Source organism: Ptychodera flava, chromosome 10 (assembly GCF_041260155.1).
Source record: "Ptychodera flava strain L36383 chromosome 10, AS_Pfla_20210202, whole genome shotgun sequence".
NCBI classification, from domain to species: Eukaryota; Metazoa; Hemichordata; class Enteropneusta; family Ptychoderidae; genus Ptychodera; species Ptychodera flava.
In genome coordinates, this window is record NC_091937.1 from 36,596,384 (window position 1) to 36,620,716 (window position 24,333).

At 36.6% G+C, this 24,333-nt stretch overlaps 1 protein-coding gene across 1 annotated transcript in view; it reads right to left on the reverse strand.

The window, feature by feature from the left end:
* The window catches only part of LOC139141633 (scavenger receptor cysteine-rich domain superfamily protein-like), a 42,534-nt gene extending 23,237 nt beyond the window's left edge, over nt 1–19,297 (reverse strand). The window contains exons 1-2 of the mRNA XM_070711224.1: nt 19,237–19,297; nt 16,295–16,531 (exon numbers count right to left, since the gene is read on the reverse strand). Of these exons, the coding sequence (XP_070567325.1) occupies nt 16,295–16,531; nt 19,237–19,297 (298 nt within the window). The remainder of the gene's footprint in view (nt 1–16,294; nt 16,532–19,236) is intronic.
* Nucleotides 19,298–24,333: the final 5,036 nt, after the last annotated feature.

Here is a 24,333-nt window from a genome sequence, read left to right on the forward strand (position 1 = left end):
GAGTCTTGTCAGACCATACTGCGTAACCTACGTTACTCTCTACAAGCGTTGCACTTTTCCCTACGCGAAAATTCCGAGAACTGTGAAAGTTGGCTGAGTATAATTTTTGATGACTAGCGATTCGAAGTGTGGATCATTTCGACAATGTTTACATCCAATTTCATAGTGCTTTACATCTCCATTTAGGTAATTATTCATTGTAATTTCCTTAATGTAACTTAATACGTGACAAATGCATCATATTAATGATCCCTTTTTTAATGTAGCCACTTGAGATTCCAATTATTAAATTGGTTTCTGATAGCGTTTGAGAAAAAAATGAATTTTAATCTCCTGGTCATGGTATACCGCACAAAACGCTCATTTTCTTCAGTAATACGCCAGAACAAGTCACGTGACGAGAAAAAAGAACAGGTTCGTGCTCACTTGGTCGAAAGAATGTCTAACGGTGAATTTTCAATATACAATGGAAATAGTTTGTGAACAAAGTGTCAAACCACGTGACCAAGAGTGGGCTGTTGCGTGCAGCTTTGAATTTGTGGCGGGTGGTCATAGCGCTGTAAGCAATGTAAAAAAAAGGCGAAAAACAAAAGCGAAATTTTCCAAGAACTTGCGTTAAAACTTGAACAGCTCATCGGTATCAAAGATGACCATGCAACTAGGGACTGAATACTGAGGCTGTTTTTGTGACGAAATTGGCATATCTACTGACTCTATCGCTAAAACTACGGCGCGTACATTAAAACCCGATCGAAGTTAGTAATAAGCTGCCGCTAAGGCGCGCCTCCCCCAGAACCAGGTAATAGATGATCCCTACATTATTGCAATACTATTATTTTTCTTATGCTCCATTTTTAAATTTCTCCCATTTTTTTCCGAATGACATTTCTTCTTAGATGTCGCGCCTAATCTATTTGTTGTCGCTATGGATATGGCGAGTCTATTAGGCAAAAAGCTAATTCCATTTATAGATGACGTCAGGAAAAGTATGTCGCTTTAATCCTGTACCTTATGACCCAATGTTAATCAAGCAACTCTCTCACACCCCAGTACACGCACTATCATTTGTAGGCTGAAAGGAGCTACTTTTAAATGTATAAGCCCTGGAACATTTACTACCATACAAACTAAAGAAAATAAATGATATTTGTGATTGACCTAGCCTATCAAAACTATGGGCGACGAACAAGAAGGCTGGATTGAATCAAGATGATATATAAAAAAATCGAACTAACCCGCGCAGCGCATTGTACGTGATAAAATTGTAGGTTAGAGGAATAATTTCACTCAAGTTCGCACGTTTTTAACTGACTATTTACTCCGTAAAGTACTGAGCGTTTAAATGTATATTTTTTGTAAAAACTAGTAACTCTTCTCTTGTTTTTCCCATGTTGACTTACAGGTGTTATGAGGTCAAAGGTCAAATAGCTTACAATATTACCTAAAGTCATTGTACTCCACGTCCTCTGATACTGCAATTTACTGTCCGACGAAACTCCATATGTCACAGACGCAGGTGTATAATAATGTCCTTAGACCATTAATTTAAAGACAAAGCATGATATGATAACAATTTTACACTTCCTTGTCGCCATAGAAACACGAATCTATGGGGTTTTATACATTATCTTGACGTCATAGTTATTGATAGTAAGTATGCTAATTTAAGCATGACTTAAACTGAGTAAAATTCTCATCAAAGGTACTCAGTCATGGAAACAATGCATCTTGATATGACAACGCTATTAAAGTTATATTACTTCAAAGGAATAATGACCATTTTTTAAAGCTCATCCTAACAATTGCTAGGTTCACCGTTTCGTCCAGGGCTGCCTTTTCGTTGGACGAAGGATTGTGATAACATGACAAAAATGTTGGCCGGTTCACACTGTATTTGAATCTCTGACTTCTGAATTTCTGCATGTAATCGTCCTTTCTCCAGCTCAACAGTTTGGGCGACAAGTTTGGGCTTCCTAGGGCCGAACCGTCCACTCACTTAATGTGGGCGTTTTCAAAAATTTGTATCACCCCTGAGCCTACCCGTCAAACCTTACATTTTATTAGGTTGGTCCAGAGACGTTCACACCTTTTTATTGAACCAGAGCCGCCCAAGAGGCGAGCTTAATTCTGTAGTGTTAACGCAGTGATTATTAGCCAGCATAATTTGTCAAACTTTCAATTTCACTATTTTTTCCCGGATTATAATACTCTTTTGAGATGTTAAATATCTATGAGATTACAGTGTCTGTCGCCATGGAAATTGAAGAGTTAGGCGAGAGATTTTTACTGACGATGTAGAATATACATGAGTTAATTTGATAAATGAATCGTCATGCAACTTCAACCATGCAAAACTATTAACAATATTCCCCAATCAATCAGACAAGCGTATGCACAGTATTCGTCATTTGAATAATTGAATAGAAATTTACTTTTGCAATGAAAAAATTGAACATAAAACTTGCATCACTCCTACTAGCGCAAGGTCCACGAATAAATTCACACATTCGGCCAGTTTACGAACTTCAAGAGCTTGCATATGGCTCACTCGTTTAATTTCTTTCTGTTTTGAGAGGGTACTAGAAAATGTCAGTAAACGTGTTTTTTACTTTGATTTGAACAGAATAAGGAACAAATATCTCTTATGAGAAGCATTGCCGCATAACATTAATCTCCAGAAATGGAATATTCTTTCATCAGAAGAAAGTGTTCATAGGTTGCAGTAAGGCGAGTACAAAATCTGAAAGTAGTATGCACCTCGAAAGCGAAAGATTGGAACTTGTACTCAAACTTTCCTCAATGACTCTTTCCATCATTCTCTTTCAAAATCAAGTATAAAAATCGGGATCACCGTGCAAATTTTGGAACTGGCAAAACAAATTACCCAATAATTTGCAATAATTTACATTTTACATTCAAAATGGCCGCCATTCCTGTGTTAACTCTTTGGGGGAAAATTTAATATTGGATTTTCGAAAAACTAAGACGGCAAAAGTTTTCTTTCTCAAAGCCCTTTAAATGAGCCCATCAAGTGGTAGATCAGAAAATAATAGTAGAAATTTGAGTATCCGACTGTCTGTTCCCGTTGCGCGGTCCACCTTAAAGGCCCAATAGCTGTAAACGTGTAATAAACCGATCTCAAAATATCAAACTTGAATAAGACCATTCTCTACTCTCTATGATAAGACCCATTAAAGACTGAAAAAGTGTATAACTCTGTCAGAAGTGTCGAAAGTGGCACTCAAGTTGAAACGTTTTAACATCATTTTAGATTTCCCGCCATTTTCAAAAACTGATCGTATGACAGGGAAAATAAAGATTACAGCAACAAAATGTTGGCCATCGTGTGTTGTGCATTCAAGTCAATAGCATCATACTTGTTTCTAGTATGATCACTATGTGTATGTACAGGAAATACTGTGTTTTTATACTTTTCCATGGGGCGGCATTTTATGACTGCGGCACCCGTTTATTATTCAGCCTGTTCAAACGTGTATGGTCCAAATCAGCGAGCAGTGATACTTCTATACACGTCGTTCGGTTAGCACATTCACACGAACCAACTTTGGTTTAAAAATAAAATCATGATAATAACGCATAAAATTCGCAGCTATTTGGGCTTAAAGCCATAGCGATTTTGCTCAAAAATTGTCTTATCATTCATCTTGTGTAGGAATATAGGTGACGAGCGATACAAGTGAATCTAGTGCATGTATCCAACACAATAAACACTGTTAAAATCAAGCACAAGTCAAAAATGGATTTTAAACATCAATGAAACTATATTAAACAAAAGGGTACCAGACACTTCAAGAAAGGTACGCATTGATAAGATTACATCAATATAGTACAGGTTATAAAAAAAGTTATTGCCAGGTTAAATATCTGTGTATGAATATGAACATTCTTTTCGGTGCAGGGGCTAGGATTACTAGAATAACTAACCAGATATGAACTGAATATGCTCACGTGTTTTACAACAGGTTCATTAATAGTAGTACGCTTCACAGAACAATAAGATATATGTTATCACGAAATGAAGCAGGTTTTTTCAACATCGCACAGTACTCTCAGATTTTAATCACTAATCACAAAACTTTATTGAATATGCAAATGAGCTGTTAATTAACTTGGCACTGCTCAATGCTTCATGGGACAATTAGATATCCATCAGATCAACATTTGTAGCACGTTTTATTTAATTTAATGCATAATTTTAGAGTAAATCACTACCGGTAATTACAAAGTTCATTAAATATGCAAATAATCCCTATATTAACGTAACACTGTTCAATGATTTATAGCACAATTAAATATTTATCAAATCAATATCTGTAGCACGTTTCACAAAATCTGGTGCCGTAATTTCAGAGTTATATACCTAATTACAAAGTTTATTAAATATGCAAATGAACCCTTTATTAACTTTACACTACTAAATGCTTTACAACACAGTTAGATATCTGTCAGATCAGTATATGCAGCAGTTTTCATCACATTTGATGCAGTTATTTCGGAGTTATATGACTACTTATAAAACTTCATGAAATATGCAAATGAGCTAATTATTAACTTGACACTGTTCAATACTTCTCAGTACGATTGGCTATTTATCAGATCAACGTCTGTAGCAAGTTTCATCAAATTTAACGCTGTAATTTTGGAGTAATATCACTAATTACAAAGTTCATTAAATATGCAAATAAACCCTTAACACCAATTACAAAGTTCATTAAATATGCAAATAAACCCTTAATTAACTTCACACAAGTAAATGCTCTACACCACAATTAGATATCTGTGGGATCAGTATCTGCAGAAGATTTCATCACATTTGGTGCAGTTATTATGGAGTTACATCACTAATTACAAAACTTCATAAAATATGCAAATGACCTATTTGTTAACTTGGCACTGCCAAATGCTTCTCAGTACAATTAGATATTTATCAAAACAATATCTGTACCCAATATCAAAGACTTGGGTGCCGTATTTTCAGAGTTATATACCTAATTACAAAGTTCATTAAATATGCAAATGAACCCTTAATTAATTCTACACTACTAAATGCTTTACACTACAGTTAGATATCAGTCGGATCAGTATCTGCAGCAGATTTCATCACATTTGGTGAAGTTATATCGGAGTTATATGACTAATTACAAAACTTCATAAAATATGCAAATGACCTATTTATTAACTTGACACTGTCCAATGCTTCTAAGTATAATTAGATATATATCAGATCAATGTTTGTTGCAAGTATCATCAAGTTTGGTGCAGGAATTTCAGAGTTATCTCACTAATAACAAAGGTTCATTAAATATGCAAATGAGAAGGCAATTGACATGACACTCACAGTATCATCATAATGTTCTGAGATTGTCATCTCTGAAAAGTTTCATGAAATTTTGTGCAGTATTTCTTGATATATGTCTACACTGTCATTACTGTCTCCATAGGGAAACCATTGTACGGAAAAAAACGATATTGCATAACTTCATTAATATGCAAGCCACACCAACCAAAATCTAATCAGTTCTTGCAAGTAGCATATGGTACCTGTGTACTAAATCTGACTTGAATCCGTTCAGGCGTTTTTGAGTTATCGTGTAAACAGACAGACAGACAGACAGACAGACACACACACACACACACACACACACTAACACACACACACACACACGGACAGACAGACAGACATCGCTATGACAATAGCCCACGTGTTTACACACGTGAGCAAAAAATGGCAGCGAGGTTTTGTTCAAATGTCTTGCTTTTTATTACCCAAGTTATAGCGGTTCTGACACAAGTATTAAGCCATTAAACCCTTGCTTGAAAAGGCCATTGACCGGGATTAATACGGTGGTTTCAACAGGGTTAGGACTCACAACGTATGATACCCAGTCAACTAGTGGAGTAGCCAGAGACAACACTGCCCGGCCAAATCCCAAATCAAAAACATTGGTTCAATAACCCAGCTAAGTTATTACAATTTTTCTGACTGCGACCCCTCCACACGCTGTAGATTTCGTGAAGTACCCACGCTCGTATGCTCACTATCATACATCGCACACAATATTTATCGAAGCAAAGCAATTGTTATGTAGGTCATTATCGCCACACTCATCATGACCAGAGTTCCATTAGTCTAGAACATTCTCAAGGTCACTGCCCTTAATGACCTCACAACCTTGAATTCAATTAGTGGTGTTTGGAATGTTCTGGAAATTTTGTTAGTTGTGTAAGAGAGATAATTCTCAAGGGCTATGAATTGGTGCCTGAAGCTTACCGTCAGAAATTTACGGATTGTGAGAAGGCAAAGGATCAAACTTATGTTGAACTTGCTCGAACGAAAGAACAACTGTTTGATCGTTGGTGTTCTTCTGAAAAGGTCAGTCAGAATTATGAAAAACTATGACAACTTGTTTTGATTGAAGAATTTAAAAGGTGCATTCGGAGTGACATCAAGACATTTATCAATGAACAAAAGGCAGATACATTGGAGGTTGCTGCACGTTTGGCCGATGATTATTCATTGACCCACAAATCTTCATTTCTCAACAAACCATCCCAGTCCTTTTCATACAGAAACAATGCAGGTAAATTTAACTCCTCCTTTTCATCCAAGAATTTTTCAAAGGAGAGTAGGAAATCAAATGACAACAGTTTACAGAGTTTAAGTAACACTCCTACATCATCAGATCCCAAGTCTCAATCTCCTTCTGACAAACAGTTTGGTACACTTTCTTGTAATTATTGTAAGAAAGACGGCCATTTAGTGTCAGATTGTTTCAAATTGAAAAGAAAACGTGAAGGTCAAAGTGGTCAAAGTGGATCTAAGCCCACCGGCTATATTTCTTCATCAACTCAATTAGAGTCTAATAATGTGTGTAACACATTTTCTGATGTTACACCCCTCTTATCCCGCAATTTATGAGGTCAAGGTCAATTCTTCTCAAGATAGCATTATGGGTATTTTCGAACAATTTATTCACGATGGTTTTATATCACTTTCTAGTGATTTTTCTTCTGCTATCCCTGTCAAAATTTTAAGAGATACCGGGGCGTCCCAGTCTCTTTTGTTGGCAGATACCCTGCCGTTTTCTGAAAAGTCATTTTCAGGTTCTAAAGTTCTTATTAAGGGGTAGATTGCAATGACTACATTCCTGTTCCTCTCCATAATGTCTATTTGTCTTCAGACTTTGTTTCTGGTCCTGTGACTTTAGGTATTAGGCCTTTTTTGCCTTTTGAAGGGATTCACCTTCTTCTTGGAAACAACCTTGCTGGGGACAAGGTCATTACAAATCCACTTGTGACTGATAAACCTAGGTTAGATCTAACGAATCTAACGAAAGCGAAATATCTCCAGGAAGAAGTCAAATACCTGCTGGACAATGACTTTATTGAACCAAGTAAAAGTAACTGGAGTTCGCCGTGCATACTTGTTCCTAAACCAGATCACAGTTATCGTATGTGCACGGACTACAGGAAAGTGAACACTTTAACAAAGACAGACACTTTCCCAGACACTTTCCCAATCCCGAGGATTGATGATTGCATCGACCGAGTGGGAAAACCTAAGTATGTGACGAAATTTGACCTACTGAAGGGATTTTGGCAAGTCCCTCTGACGGATCGTACTCGTGAAATATCCGCCTTTGTTACACCTGACGGATTGCTCCAGTACAAGTTGATGCCATTCGGAATGAAGAACTCTCCGGCAACGTTCCAATGGATGATTAACGACATCATATCCGAGCTAGACGGGCGCGGAGCTTATGTCGACGACGTCGTCCTGTATAGTGACACCTGGGAGGAACACATCAAGCTCATGCGGAAGTTTTTCGAGAGACTGAGCAAAGCAATGTTGACTGTCAACCTAACCAAATCTGAGTTTGGTTAGGCAAGTGTGACTTACTTTGGACATACTGTAGGACAGGGTGAATTAAAACCTGTTGATGCAAAAATCAGTGCCATTTCAAATTTTCCCATACCAAATTGCAAGAAACAACTGAAGTGCTTTCTCGGTATGGCTGGTTACTACAGAAAATTCTGTCCAATTTTCTCCACAATTACTGAGCCTTTAACTAACTTACTTAAAAAGAAAGTAAAGTTTGTTTGGTCAGAGCAATGCCAACAGGCATTTGATACACTTAAAGCCACACTTCAAAGTGCTCCAGTCTTGTCTGCACCAAATTTCAGTATGCCATTCAAATTAGCTGTGGATGCTAGTGATACGGCTGCTGGTGCTGTTTTATTGCAAGAGGATAGTCATGGGATAGATCATCCTGTGTGCTACTTTTCACGTAAATTTAACAAATCCCAGAGAAACTACTCTACAATTGAAAAAAGTGTTTATCTTTGATATTAGCTTCACAGCATTTTGAAGTGTATGTTACTTCTTCAAATCAGGCAATAGTGGTTTATATTGATCACAGCCCTCTTGTTTTCCTGCAGAAATTAAAAGGCAAAAATCAAAGATTGTTAAGTGGAGTTTAATGTTACAGGAGTTTAATCTTGACATTAGACATATCAGAGGCAGAGACAATTTAATTGTAGACTGTCTTTCTCGTATTTAGAGTTTATTGTTGTTCACACTTTAAAGATTAAATTTGTAAAAGAAAGATTTTTCTTTGAAAAATTTTCCTTTTTGAAGAGGGGGTGTGTTATGTAGGTCATTATCGCCACACTCATCATGACCAGAGTTCAATTAGTCTAGAACATTCTCAAGGTCACTGCCCTTAATGACCTCACAGCCTTGAATTCAATTAGTGGTGTTTGGAATGTTCTGGTAATTTTGTTAGTTGTGTAAGAGAGATAGTTTTAGAACAGTAATTAGCATGTCAATAAAAGTTCTAGATTGTTCTTATATGCTTATACAAGCACACGAGTATAAATACTGGGACAGCAGGCTCGCAGTCAGACTTTTGGGATCGTGTCTCTTGTGTGTTACTAAACTCCAGCAGTATTAATTTCAAGACTTTCAAGACCTTCACTGCCATCGCTAGATTTATACCGTGGACTTTGTGCAGCTTCCAGCCTGCAAGCCAAAGGACTGTTCATTCATCGGACTGACTGTTAGAACTCTGAGACTGGAGCTTTGCCGTCCAAGCTGAGATAAGTAGTCTGTGCACTTTTACAGTTTGTACTCTATCCCTGACTTAGCTATTAGTTTTATTTTCGTAATAAATTTCGTTTTATTCGAAAACTGCTGAGTTAACCTTTTGTTTGTTTTCTCTGCACATAACACAATGAATACATCGCTCAATATTGGCGAAAGACAGCGTCGGGGACAATTCTGTCCACCAGCAGAGCTATCAACCAAAGGTACAAAATACGGTGGTTTCAACAGGGTTCGAACTCACAACGTATTAAGGTGTTAAGAAGAGTATGAGGTTTTTCGTCTTTTGCATGTTTTAAAGTTATATCTATTGATTTTGTCATCAAAGATTGCAGCTGCACGGCGATAGCGGGCTTCCAAGCACTGAAATCCATATAACAATAATGATAATTTTTATTTTTCTATACCGTTAATCCATAAAATGCTCTAAACGGTTCACAAATGTAAAAAAATAAACAAACCCTTGACACTAAAAACAGGCACAGGGAAAATTTTAAAAATCATAAAAAGACAATTTATTGAAAGCTTTGCGGAAAAGATGCGCTTTTAGACGTTTCCTAAAACAATCAACAGGTTGGACACTCTAATATCAGCCGGTAAATCGTTCCATAAACGCGGAGCGACATGGCTGACGGCCCGTTTGTATATGTAAGAAGACCTCGTGAATGGAACCTCAAGCAAGCCCGAATCTGAAGAACGCAGACGGTGCGTATTACTCCTGGGTGTTAAAAGGTCAATGAGACAGACAGGCACAAGACCATGAAGTGCATTAAAAACCAGTAATAAGACTTTGAATTCAATTCTACGCTCGATTGGGAGCCAGTGAAGTGATCTTAAAACAGGAGATATGTGATCATATCCATATACTATATTTATGGCATAAAAAGCATAAAATGACCGTATGGTGGCTATTTTTCAATACAGCTTCTAAGCAAATCTATACTATATTTAGGGCATAAATGCTCATGTCAATACCGATTTAAGTGAATCTTATGTCAGATTGCATGTTTTTATGTGCCTGACACTTTTCTTTAAAGTCTTAAAGGTATATTTTGTAATTTGTAATCTCGAAAACGCAAAACATTTGAAATTTTACGATTGAATTAACACTCATGAAACCATAGCCAACTTTCAAAAAGACTGTTGCGTACTTTTTCAGACCAAATACTAAAACTTTATCTTGTCAACATTAACGTGATTAGTTTCGGCAGAACAACTTCAAAGTAGGGTACTGTGCAAATCAGACCACTGCAATAACACCTACACCTACCGGCACATTCTCTATTACACAGCCACATCTTGTCAACTCTTGACAACTTTCAGCAATAGGATATGGACGCATCAAGTGTCACCTTGTTATTCCCATCCCCATCCTCTTGGTGTATAAGTCTACTGGGCGAATTATAAATTTCGTGTCCCCATGTATGACCTGCCTGATATGCATCGCGTTTGGCATGTTGTATGAGTGTCAACTGAATTGGAGGAATTAGCTTGCAAATGGATCAAATCTTGCATCATTCACATTTAAAGCTGTGCTCAATCTGTCATAAATATATTCAAGAAAATTTTCTAAAACTGCAAGACCCTCATCAATGACTGATGCCAGTTGTTGAGTGAGTGTTCGAAGGTTGTCAGAGATATCCTCAAAAACATTCCATGAGTACCATGCCGATTTCTTTCCCTTCCCTTGGAAAGCAGATACAGTATGGAACAGGAAATGAAGGCAACACATTGTCTTTACTTTTCTCACTGATATGGTATGACAGTAAATCAATGTGGTTTCGTGACAACAGTAAGCATGGTAAGACACCAGTGAATTGAATGTGCTTTAACCCACATCATGTGATCTGGGTCCCCGGACAAACGGTTTTATGTTTGCATGATTCGTCTAAATGGTGTTTCAGGACCAAAGTGAGGTCCCTTCATCAGTCGCTCGAATGGTTTTGTATCCCCACAATTTAGTTTGCTGCGTTTGGTGGTAGCCATTGTTCATCAAAGAGAGTTTCTAGAATTGTTAAGTTGAGGTGTGATTGTTGCGTAGTTTGCTCAGACCGTTCGTGTAAACTGTTCTCATGTTTGATTTTTGCTCGCACGAAAATGTATTTTATGTTTTTATTCCTTCTACATGCTGTGATAGTTTTTTTCTGGAAAATCGGGTGCAGTGTTTTGATTGCCCAATTTTCCAGTTTCTTATCAAACATTGTTTGATTAGGATGATTTTATGGTTGTTGAGTAGATAGCTTTAGCTGTTACGTCATTACTCTTTTATTTGTCAATGGGGTATAGCGAAAGTTTTGACCAAACAGGAAAACCAGGTGAAAACGGAAGGAAAGGAGCTTTTCAACAAAATTCATGAACTCTGCAAAAAAGCACGGTAAGCTAGCTTTCAAAGGCAGGAAAAAATAATATTCTCTCCTCTTAAAAAAATAAAACCAACCGACCTTCATGAAGGTCACCACATCCTCCAAAAAGAGAACTACAGATGCACTAAACCACGTGTCTGGCAACGCACACACCTCCCCCAAAACGAGGTAATAGATAATCCCTACATTCTTACAGTTACGTACTATTAATTTTCTCACTCTCAATTTTTAAATTTCTCTCATTTTTTTCCCGAATGAAATATCTTCTTATATATCGCACCTAATCTATTTTTTGTCGTTATGGATATGGCAAACCTATTAGGCAAGCTAATTTCATTGATAGATGACGCCAGGAAAAGTATGTCGCCTTAATCCTATACATTATGACCTAACGTTAATCAAGCAACTCTCTCATACCCCGCACATAATCATTTGCAGGCCGAAAGGAGCTACTTTTAAATATAAAAGCGCTGGAACACTTACTACCCTACAGACTAGATAAAATAAATTATATTTGTAATTGACCTAGCCTATCAAAAATATCGGCGACGAACAAGAGCGCTGGATTGAATCAAGATGATCGATATAAAAATAAAAATTGAACAGTGCATTGCACGTGATAAAATTGTAGGTCAGTGGAATAATTTCATTCAAATTCGTATGTTTTGGACTGTCTATAATTTACTCCGTAAAGTACAGATTGTTTAAATCTGATTAACGACAGCATTCCCGGCTTTGACTTATTACAGTGATTCATATCCTGTATCTTTTCATACAATATTTAGACAATTTTGGGACCAATCCTGACGGGGGTAGCATGCTAGCAGGGTACGCTTACCCATTCCGGACACCTGGTACCACCACTAACTATCAGTGGTTCAGGATGGTCCTACTTAAATTTGTAAATCACAAATGTCCCATAGACCTGGTAATGTATTACCTTGAATGGAAATGATTATAGGACCAGTTTAATGTCATATTGCTGTATAAAATGTAAAATTTCCTCTTGTTTTACCCATATTGACTTACAGGTGTAATGATGTCAAAGGTCAAAAGCATACAATATCAACTAAAGCCATTGTACTCTGAAACTGCAATTTACTGTGCGACGAAACTACATATACCACAGACGCAGGTGTATAATTAATGTCTTTACCAATGAATTGAAAGACAAAACATGATATGATAACACTTTTACACTTCCTTTTCGCCATGGAAAGACGATTCTGTGGGGTTTGATATATTTTCTTGACGTCAAAGTTAAATAGTAAGTATGCTAATTTCAGCATAACTTAAACTGAGTAAAATTCTCATTAATGTTACTCAGTCTAGAAACAAATTCATATTGATAAGATAACGCCTTTAAATTTGTATTACTTCAAAGGAATAATGGACATTTTTGTGAAAGTTCATCCTAACAATTGCTAGGTTTCACTGTTTGGTCCAGGGCAGCCTTTTGGTCGGGCGAAAGATTGTGATAACATGACAAAAATATTGGTAGTTCACACTGTATTTGAATCTTCCACTTCTGAATTTCTACATGCAGTCGTCCTTTCTCCAGCTCAACAGTTTGGGCGTGAAGTTTGGGTGGCCCAGGGCCGAATTAAACCGTCCACTCACTTAATGTGGGCCTTTTTGAAAATTTTTGTCACCGAAAATTTGTGTCACACCTGAGCCTACCCGTCAAACCTTACATTTTATAAGGTTGGTCTAGAGACGTTCACAATTTTTTATTGAACTACGGCCGCCCAAGAGGCGAGCTTAATTCTGTAGTGTTAACGTAGTGATTATTAGCCAACATAATTTGTCAAACTTTCAATTTCACTAATTTTTCCCGGATTATAATTCTCTTTTGAAATGTTAAATATCTTTGAGATTAAAGTGTCTGTCGCCATGGAAATTGAAACGTTAGGCAAGAGATTTTTACTGACGATGTAGAATGTACGTGTGTTCATTTGATAAATGAATCGTCATGCAACTTCAACCATGCAAAACTACTAGCAATATTCCCAAATCAATCAGACAAGCGTATGCACAATATTCGTCATTTCAAATAATTGAATAGAAATTTACTTTTGCAATGAAAAAATTGAACATAAAACTTGCATCACTCCTACTAGTGCAAAGTCCACGAACGAAATCACACATTCGGACAACTTACGAACTTCAAGAGCTTGCATATGGCTCACTCGTTTAATTTCTTTGTTTGCAGAGGGTACTGGATTATGTCAGTAAACGTGTTTTTTACTTTGATTTGAACAGAATGAGGAACAAGTATCTCGTTTGAGAAGCATTGTCGCCTAACATAAATCTCCAGAAATGGAATATTCTTTCATCAGAAGAAAGTGTTTATAGGTTGCAGTAAAGCGAGTACAAAATCTGAAAGTAGTATGCACCTCGAAAGCGAAAGATTGGAACTTGTACTCAAATTTTCCTCCATGACTCTTTCAATCATTCTCTTTCAAAATCAAGTATAAAAATCGGGATCACCGTGCAAAGTTTCAAATAGCAAATCAAATTACCCAATAATTTGCAATAATTGATATTTTCATTCAAAATGGCCGCAATTCCTGTGTTAACTCTTTGGGGGAAATTAAATTGGATTTTCGAAAAACTAAGACGGCAAAAGTTTTCTTTCTCAAAGCCCTTTAAATGAGCCCAACGGGTGGTAATTCGATAAAAAGTAGACATTTTAGTGTCCGACTGTGTGTTACCGATGCGCGTTCCATCTTAAAGCCCCAATAGTTGTAAATGTGTAATAAACCGATCTGAAAATATTCAACTTGAATAAGACCATTCTCTACTCTCTATGATACGCACCATTAAAGACTGAAAAAGTATAACTCTGTCATAATTCTAGTATGATCACTATATGTATGTACAGGAAATACTGTGTTTTTATACTTTTCCGCGGGGCGGCATTTTATGACTGCGGCACCCGTTTATTATTCAGCCTGTTCAAACGTATATGGTCCAAATCAGCTAGCAGTAATACTTCTATACACGTCGTTCGGTTAGCACATTTACACGAACCAACTTTGGTTTAAAAATAAAATCATGATAATAATGCATAAAATTCGCTGCTATTTGGGCTTTAAACCATAGCGATTTTTCCCAAAATTTGTGTAATCATTCATCTTGTTTAGGAATACAGGTGATTAGCGATTCAAATGAATCTAGTGCAAGTGTCCAACACAATACACAATGTTAAAATCAAGTACAAGTCAAAAATTGATTTTAAACATCAATGAAACTTTTTAAACAAGAGAATACCAGACACTTGAAGAAAGGTACGCATTGACAAGATTACATAATTCAATATAGTACAGGTTATAAAAAAGTTATTGCCAGGTTAAATATCGGATATGAATATGAACATTCTTTTCGGTGCAGGGGCTATGATTACTTGAACCACTCAAAATGGCAGCGAGGTTTTGTTCAAATTTCTTGCTTTTTATTACCCAAGTTATAGCGGTTCTGACACAAGTATTAAGCCATTAAACCCTGGCTTGAAAAGGCCATGGATCGGGATGAATACGATGGTTTCAACAGGGTTCGAAATGAAAACGTACGGTATCCAGTCACCTAGCGGAGAAGCCACAAACAAAACCAGTCTCAAAAAGATTGGTTTAATAACCCAGCTAAGTTGTTACAATTTGTCTGACTGCGACCCCTCCACACGCTGTACAGTTCGTGAAGCACTCACGCTCTTACGCTCATTATCATACATCGCACACAAACTTTATCGAAGCGAAGCAATGAATACAACGCTTAAACTTGGCGAAAGACAGCGTCGGAGACAATTCTGTCCACCAGCAGAGCTATCAACCCAGGGTAGAAAATGTGATGGTTTCAACAGGGTTCGAACTCACAATATGTTAAGGTGTTAAGAAGATTATGAGGTGTTTCCGTCTTTTGTTTTCCTGTTAAACTGCAATCGTTACATGAATATGTTGCTAGATTTTTAGATTAAACCCGAACGGGGTTTTAAGGTGTCATTCATCAGTAGAAAACAGTCACTCATACATCTGGCGAAAGAGGATTTTGCATAGGCCTTTGGATGAAAAGCTACTTATTCAATCTTAGTGCTATTCCATTAATCTATGTACCTGAAACTTCCTTTATTATAATAGTACACTCACAAAAGAAGATGAAAAGTAATACTATTAGTATCCATTGTTTCATTGTTGTCATGACTGTTAGTTGATAGAAACTTTGAAGAGTAAATAGTCAACACAAACCACTAGTCTCCAGAACAACGCAAGTATTTTCTTAAATGACAAACGTCAAAAGGACCATGGACAAATAAACAACGTGCAGAAATTCCCAGTGTTCAAAACAACGATACCAAACTTGAGAAGTTTTACGCAATCTTACGACCTTTTGAAACTCTCATTACAGTAAAAGTCTCTTTGCGAAGTTACACCTCGAGCTCCTTCGTACATGTCCACTTTTTGTGTTTCAAGTTGAAGAAAGTGGGGATGCGGCCTTGAAATTGAGCGCAGGGCGCCTATGCATACGAAGTGGTATTGCAATGTGCCAAATACAAGACACAAGGGATGAGTAACAATGACCTGGGACAGTTGGTCAAAAGAGACAAACTTAAAGTAAAAACGTTTTAAAAGTAATCGCTCTCCCTGATGGTACATTGCATGTTCAAATCGAATGAAACTGAAAAGTGAAGAATTTCTGGGGAGGTAAAAATGCATGATCTGGCAACAACAAATGCGAAAGTCGAGTGAAAATACGTCCTCATTCTGGTCACTCAGAATAAAATAAAACGATGAAGAGCTGAAGAGATACTTGCCAACGACTGTCACTGTAAAACTGCATGACTCTGTCTGTTCTAAAGAATCAGTCACTTCGAATGACACCACTGTTTCACCGATGGCAAACTGGCTTCCATTTTCATGGTTGCTGGACACGGTCACATCTTTACTGGCTCCAGTTATATTTAGTGCTGGGAAGACAACAGTCGCATTTTCCCTGCCTGGATCAGTGCCTACCTCAATATCTGGTGGACACAAGACGGTAAAGTCCGAACCTACAAATAGAGATTCAAAATAATATAAACCTCATGACCAGAAAATTAAACTGCTAATATATGTACATACGATTGCACACCATTATGAAACTACTAATTTCGATGGACCACCAAAGAGAGATGTTATTCACATTAAATACAAGCTGAGAGGAAAAGGAAAAACGAATAAGAAATGCTATAGCTATTGCTTTTTATTGATAGACACATTTAAATGTGCATATATGTTGCGAGTACTGGCTTGTATGTGTATATATTATTCTGACCTGTCTTTAGAGGATGGATTCGATCTTGGTGAATAAAGACCTATTCTTTGACGAAAATAATAGTTTCTAGCCCTTTTAAATTAGCATTTGATTTATTGAAACAAACAAGTGACGATTGTGTGCAGAACTTTTATATTATCTTTCATGACTCTAACAGTGCAACAGTGCACTAAAATGAATTTGTTTTGGATCAAAAGTCGATGATGAAAGTTATTCAGTATCGTGGCGATGTTAATGTTTAAAGGCGGAGCCTTCCTTTAAAAGGACGCGAAGCTATGGCGGCGTTCATCGTTTAAGTGGACACCAAACAAGGCAACACTCGGGTACACGCTCCAGAAAATGCCAATTTTTAGTTTTCCCCGGCCGCAAAAACACAGAAAGACTGCCAAGCCGTCAGCGCGAAGTTGCTGCCGATCGAACTATGTGGTTATATTCAAAGTCTAACGCGACTGGAAGACATTTTTTTAAAGAAATTCGAGCGTTTGTGGTGGGGAATCAATGACCGTTGGCGATTTGAACCGACCGTCAATCAAACGCTTGTATAAACTCTGTTTGTAGGATTAGCAAAATGTGACAAAAGGTAGAGATCAGTTTGTGTATCAATGTTATAGAAATCAAAACTCGTACAGGCCAAATGTTTGGCTGGGAGGAGAACGCCACTAATGCGAGAACCTGGGATTGAAAAGTGCGGCTTTAAAGGGACATAAGCTGTATCTTATGGCAAGTTTTTCAGTATTCTGCTTCTATATATCAACTACCGTGTCTGACCCGAATTAATTTGTCATGCTGATATTTCGAGTATTTTTGCCAACACAGCTTGTATACATATGTAGTGATCATTGTTTATTGTTTACAAATAAATTCTAGTCCGGACTTGAATACAATTTTCAACAATAACAATGTAGATTATACTCATATAGGTTGTGTTGATATGCTAAATACTTGGCATTGAATTACAGTTTAGGAATTCAATGCAGAAAGTGTAGGGAAATCACAAAACAAAAGTTCTGGAAAAATAGTCAAAATATAGAGCTTATGGAGCTTTAAGATGATACCGTGACAATGATGTGTATGAGAGTTATTGTATCAATTATTCAAAGCATTTATATCGCAGGCAAAAATATTACTCTGGATATCAGATCTAGCAATTTTGTATATGCTCTTTTGGGTTCGGCCACATTTCTAATGTTTGCAACGACTGAAAGCGTGGAGGTGTGTTGACGACACATTGTGCCGCGGTAAAAACACGATGGCGACGAAAGTTATCCTGAGCGAACGATTAGTCAACCCATAACCCAACTTTGTAAATTTGCTGGCTGATTTCATAAGACAAAATGTTTTTGTACCTTCAGTATGAAGATAACGTTTTCTTTTATACATTAATCACGTTATGTTCACAAATTTGACCAAAGTACTTAGGTTATATATATCACAAATCCAAACAGCTGGGCATGGATTTGCAAAAACCAATGACATTATTCTAGCTTTTGTTGTCTTGCTGTTCAATAAGAAATCTTCATTTTGAATGCGCACTGCATAAAGTTTCGACTTAAAAAAACCATAGTAACCTTATAGATTGAACCTTTCAGGCCGTTTATAGAGTTACAGTTGATAAGACACCATTACTTTAACAGTCAAATGAAAACATCTATTGAACACCTTGACAACTCTTAAGATGCTAAATGTAATACATGATGGGGACAAGTCATGCATGTTGTCACGAAAATTATGACGTAAGATACTAGAAGGAGAATACTTTGAGTAACTGAAACTCCAAAGCTTACCCGTTCCTTGCGTTTCCTTCGGACAGTGTAACAGAGTCAATGTGATAATCAATACCCTGTACATCGTCACCAGCATCGACGGTGGATGCACACCAGAGCAGTGAGCCTTACACTAGGACCATCAGAAGTCGAATGTGCGTCCGCGTTGGATTTCTCCCAAAACTTTGATGTGTATTTGTTCTCTGGCAACGCTACCGGATCAGCCAATAGGGCTCCTTGTTTCTTCCGGAAGGATGCCCACGTAGCTAATTAGAACGATGCAGTGAGATGAAACCGAACGTGCATACACACCTGTACAGTGTGTGAGTATTAGCTTTTTATAAAAAAGGGATCATTGTAGTGCCAGACATGCTACCCACCACTGTGGGCGTTACTGTAAAACGCAATCGGGCATTTGGAGCGACACGTAGGGCTGCTAGCAGCTCATTGGAAAATGTAAACACGAAGTATGTATTTACGCATTCGAAATCAAATTCAAAGTTTGATAATAACGATGAAACATAAAGTCATGCACCAATCACTGACAGTCTTGCTCTGAGCTGCTGATTGATCCAAGGTACGTCTTGCACCCTGTGTCCCTTTCGATGTTTTAACGTTTAGCGTTCTGTTTTCAAGTAAACGCTCATTATGATAGCTTAATTTGATTTATTTGATATACCCTGAGTTCTCATGATGCCTTGTAGACTTTGTTCCGGTGGGAAATCATCATGCCATTCCATGCAAGAAGTGAAATTTGTTTGCCGATCGATAGACATGGGCGTGTTGTCATGTCAACATAATAGGAGCGAATACACCTACGCATGTGATCGACAATTCCATGAGGTATACCTCTACAGTACCCATTGCAATAAATAGAAGTCGTATAAGATATCTTGGATTCCCCTCTTCATTAAATACATTTGTGAAAAACAGAGATGGATGGAGAATAAGTTACTGTATTTTATCGCTAAATTGTTAGTTTTTTTACCTGACTTCGTTCGCCAGGCGTAACAGAAAAATGGTCGGGAACTAGAGCAACGTACATTGTATTAGGCTTCCATAAGTGTGTTTATTCATGCGTGAAAAGTCATAAATTGCGGTTTTGTATGAATGCACTAGGCGTTACCTCGGATGCGATCAACGTAGATTGGCTTCTTTGAAGAAAACTAACCCTCGGGTCGATTTTCGTGTAATTTCCGGGAATTAAATTCCGTCACTTATCAGCAATAAAGAAGCCGTAACAAAATCGTCTGTCATAAAATTTAGTCTTAATTAGGAAAGTCACGGTAACATAGGCTTGTAAAGAGAAGCTGCTCGGCAAATTCAGAACATCGGTGACAACCTTGTGGAATATTTCCTGTATAATATACGTTCTTAATTATGGTCAATCTCTTAATATGCTGCGCAGAACTACACTTTTAATGTTCAAAGTGTGCATAAAGTACGCCATCGTTTGGAACCGACCAAATCAATTTGGAAGCTCTTTGACGAGCACTTTCAGAGATGAATTTTGTGATTGAAATAAAACGGAATTAGGAAAATGAACATGCGCAAATTTTGTGCCAGTAAACTATACATCAAAGCTTTTAGCATGTTAAAGAATAATGTTTCGATCAAATTCGAGAAAATTAGTTCCAAATATTTACATTTGCAATTTCAACACCAAGTGAGCAAATTTGATTTTTTTCATAGCAAGCTCCAAACTATATTTTCAAAGCTTTCTGACGAAAACATTTAATTGAAATAAAAATACCCAAAATATGGGAAACTATTCTCAAAATTTGTATGTAAATTTGTGCAAATCTGAAGATGGACATCCTTAGGAACCTACGAATATGAACCATTGGGCCATCAGTATAAGAGAAGAATTATTGAATATGCAAATGTCATCATCATTTTAACAAATTTAAGGCTAACCGCTCTTTCTGACCAGCGGTTTCAGAGAAGAAGAGTTAGCAGTCGATGAATGTTGACTGAAATTCACTATGTGTTGAGTCTTTCTTTTGCATATTGGCCTGTGGCCTACAAGAGTTATAAACCATCACCACTCACTAGAACGTCACTCAACAAATGCGTTGAGTATTTGAAATATTTTCCCATCGTTTTCCTTTTTCATTGATGGTTTGTTGAGTGATCTGCAAAATATCGGCTATGAGGCAGTCAAAGATCTGTCTAAATCTTCAAATGCTTACTCAGAAAACAGATAAAACATGGAATTGAAATTCATTTATTGTGAGACAAAACTGAGATTAAAGACTAGTATCATTTTCTTTGAAGTTGTTCATTATTTTTAAGTCCTACAGAGGAATATCATCCATCTATTGTATTTCAATCAACCGTCTGTAAAGAAACGACTGATGATATTTGTACTTCGATCAATATAATTTTACATTATTCTTATGATAAAACTGAGAAAAAGATCGATATGTAAGTAAAAGTTCATGTATCGACGGTTTCTGTCAACTGTCTGTTTGACATTTTCTGTATATATAGTAAATGGGCCTTGAATTACTGAATGAAGGCCTATACACTAAAGCTATAAAGATTCAGATATCACAAAGAAACGAAAAGTTTACACAACAAGAAACGACAATCTCATTTCAATTATAGACCTTTCACAATAAAGCTTGACCAACGTTAAAATACGATCACTCAGCAAAACCTTGAAGTTTAAAACACTTTTCAAACACTTAAAAGAAGTCCCTACAAGACTGGAATAAATTCACCGGCGTTATGATATTGTAATGTATATCATGAGAACCAAAACACTCCAGCCAGTTAAAAGTCATTTTGGACACCGGGCACACAAACTTCAGATCTATTTCGAACAATCAAAACATGCAACAATCTCGTTATCATTTATCACAGATTTCTTACCAGAGGACAAAATCAACAAATCGAATAAAATATGGGTTTACAGCAAATCATATGACAAGTTTCAAATTTGTCAGAAGTTTCATTCTCAGTCCAAAGCAGTGTAACATAGCTTTAAAAATTCCATTGACATCTCATGAAGAATTACTTTGAAGTATACCCGTCGTCTGCTCTGTCCACTCGACAGTAGTGCCTTATGGAGAAAACGAAACATGACCGCGGAACGTTTTCAAATCACAAGTATGACGATACTTTGCTTGTCTGTTACTCATGTTGACTGACTGTGAAGCTGTTTACATAGACATAGTGGTTAATTAAATTGCACTATCAGTACATCTAGAGTAGTTAAGAAAACTACAGTGATACCTGTTTTGTATCCACGAATTTTAAAGAGAATGGTTAAATGTTTCCATACTGAGCAGCCTTCGATGTCGAGGGGCGTACTACGTTAAGTGATGTTGAAGATACGCTTTCTTAACCTTTTCATGATGTTTGTTGATTCTGTGCGTTAACATTAACTTCTCAGAACATAGCTAATTGGCATATAGAATATCTTAATACAGCAAATATTTCCAACTAATAAGCCATTTTAATGCATTTCGAAAAATCCTTTATGATAAAGATAAAATGATGAATACTATTAAATGCCTTAAAGAATTCAAGAAATTCTGAATATTTACAGTGCAATAAACTTTTTGAATAAAATGTTTGATGGACGAAATGATGGGCGTAAGCATGAAATACAGTAAAACTCATCCAGATAACATATTAAATAATTAACTTTGTAATAACTGTGATTAACATGAAATCTTATAACTTATATTTACCCGTTTGACAAAAGTTCAAACGATTTTTTTAATATCGCATTCAAATGACACCTTAAATAAATATCTAAACCAATAAGGAGATCACTAATTTACATATTTACTGATTTTCAAGTGAAACACAGCTCATTTAGCATCAAAACCAATAGGGATACACATCCAAAAGACTCATGAGGACTTTCAAAAAGTTCTACGGTCGATATGACGACATTGCGGCCAAATATGACACGTCGGTCACTCAAATGATTAGCGACAGCATTCCCGCCCTTGATTTATAACAGTGATTCATATACTCTATCATTTCATACAATATTTAGACAGTTTTTGGGACCAATCCTGACGGGTGTAGCATGCTAGCAGGGTACGCTTACTCATTTCGGACACCTGTTACCACCCTTAACTATCAATGGTTCAGGATGGTCCTACTTAAATTTGTAAATAACAAATGTCCCACGGACCTGGTAATGTATTATCTTTAATGGACATGATTATTGGACCAGTTTTATGTCATGGGAAATCGAACTGAAACACTGACAAATGTGTTAGAGGATTGGTAAACATCTATCTGTATATGAAAGTTAGTATGTAAAGGTCAACTGACTGCTCTTTGTAATTTTTTAGTGTTAATTATTCAGTATATCAACAATATTATCGGCGTACACCCTGACTGATATTGAAATATTCCATATTTGACTTGTATGTTTCTTTAATGTAAGCTGGTAAATTGACAAACGGATTGTAGCACAGATATACATTCTCATGTCAGCTCTAACAAGTGCTTGCGCACATAAGCTGTTTCGACAAGGTCAAAATGTGGTATTCCTGCATTTTGTTCAAAAGAATCTGAAGGATTTGAATTTAATACACACAACGAAAACAGTTGTTGGGATTTTTGTTATTAAAGACTCGAAAATCAATATTTTTGAAATTCGAAATTACAACTTTATGAATTATCTAACCTTTAATTTGTACAAAGTTGGAAACTTTACATCAAAATCATTTGAAACCTTGCAATTGGTATTGAGTGTGGCGATATAAAAGTTGGTGGCTCGTATAATAGACAGTGACACAATAATGTAAAAGAATCATGACATACCTGACATGTCATTGTGATATGGGTCATTGAAACAAACTTTCAATTTTGAAGTAACTTATGTTGAACTTGTACAGCTAAATTTACATGGTCGACTGGGGCAGCGACGTCACACACCTTGCTTATGAAATGCAACGTCTTCTCGTCAAGATAGAAATACGACAAGATGACGTTTTGTCTTTGTTGCAATTTGAAATGAACTAATCAATCGTTAATTGTAGCTTAAGGGGATAAATTCTGCTACAAATATTCTATCAAACTTTCCTCTGAAAAACTACGAAATGAATTTTGAAATGTTTATTTGACGGTAATTTGAAATCCCATATATATATATATATATATATATATATATATATATATATATATATATATGTATTTATGTAATAAGCATATATTCTATATATGCATATGTATATATATACATATATATATAAATAATAACACAAATTACTTCAAGTACACAGAAATAATATCTGTAACTTAAGTTTCATGCATCCTGCAATCTTCAGACAGACATGAAAAGAATCTTAGCAACACTCCCATTTGTATGTTTGGGACGTACCATTCTATTTGTAGGTGGTGTTAAAATTTTATAAATAATATTTGTTTTGGTGGCGACATTTTGAAACCAACTCAGGGCGTTTGTTCAACAGCGAAGATTTGTCAGCATTGACAAAGTGCAGCTTTTCTGATATACAAAGATTACATCGCTTGCTTATGTTAGAGTAGATCGATGCTTTGTCAATAATTGACCAAGAGATGTCAAAGACTTGGTCGTTGTCTATTAAGTTTCATACAAACTTTGACAGCTCTGTGCTATTTCTGCATTTGCCGTTACGGAACGACTTAATGTGTTTAGCGAAGCACGTCTTGAAGGTGTTATCAGTGAGGCCGATGCAAACCTTTTCCGTGTTGTCCCCTTGATACATTGGCCTTGTAAACCACGCCTTTGACTTGACAGTTACCCTTCAATGTGCATGTACGC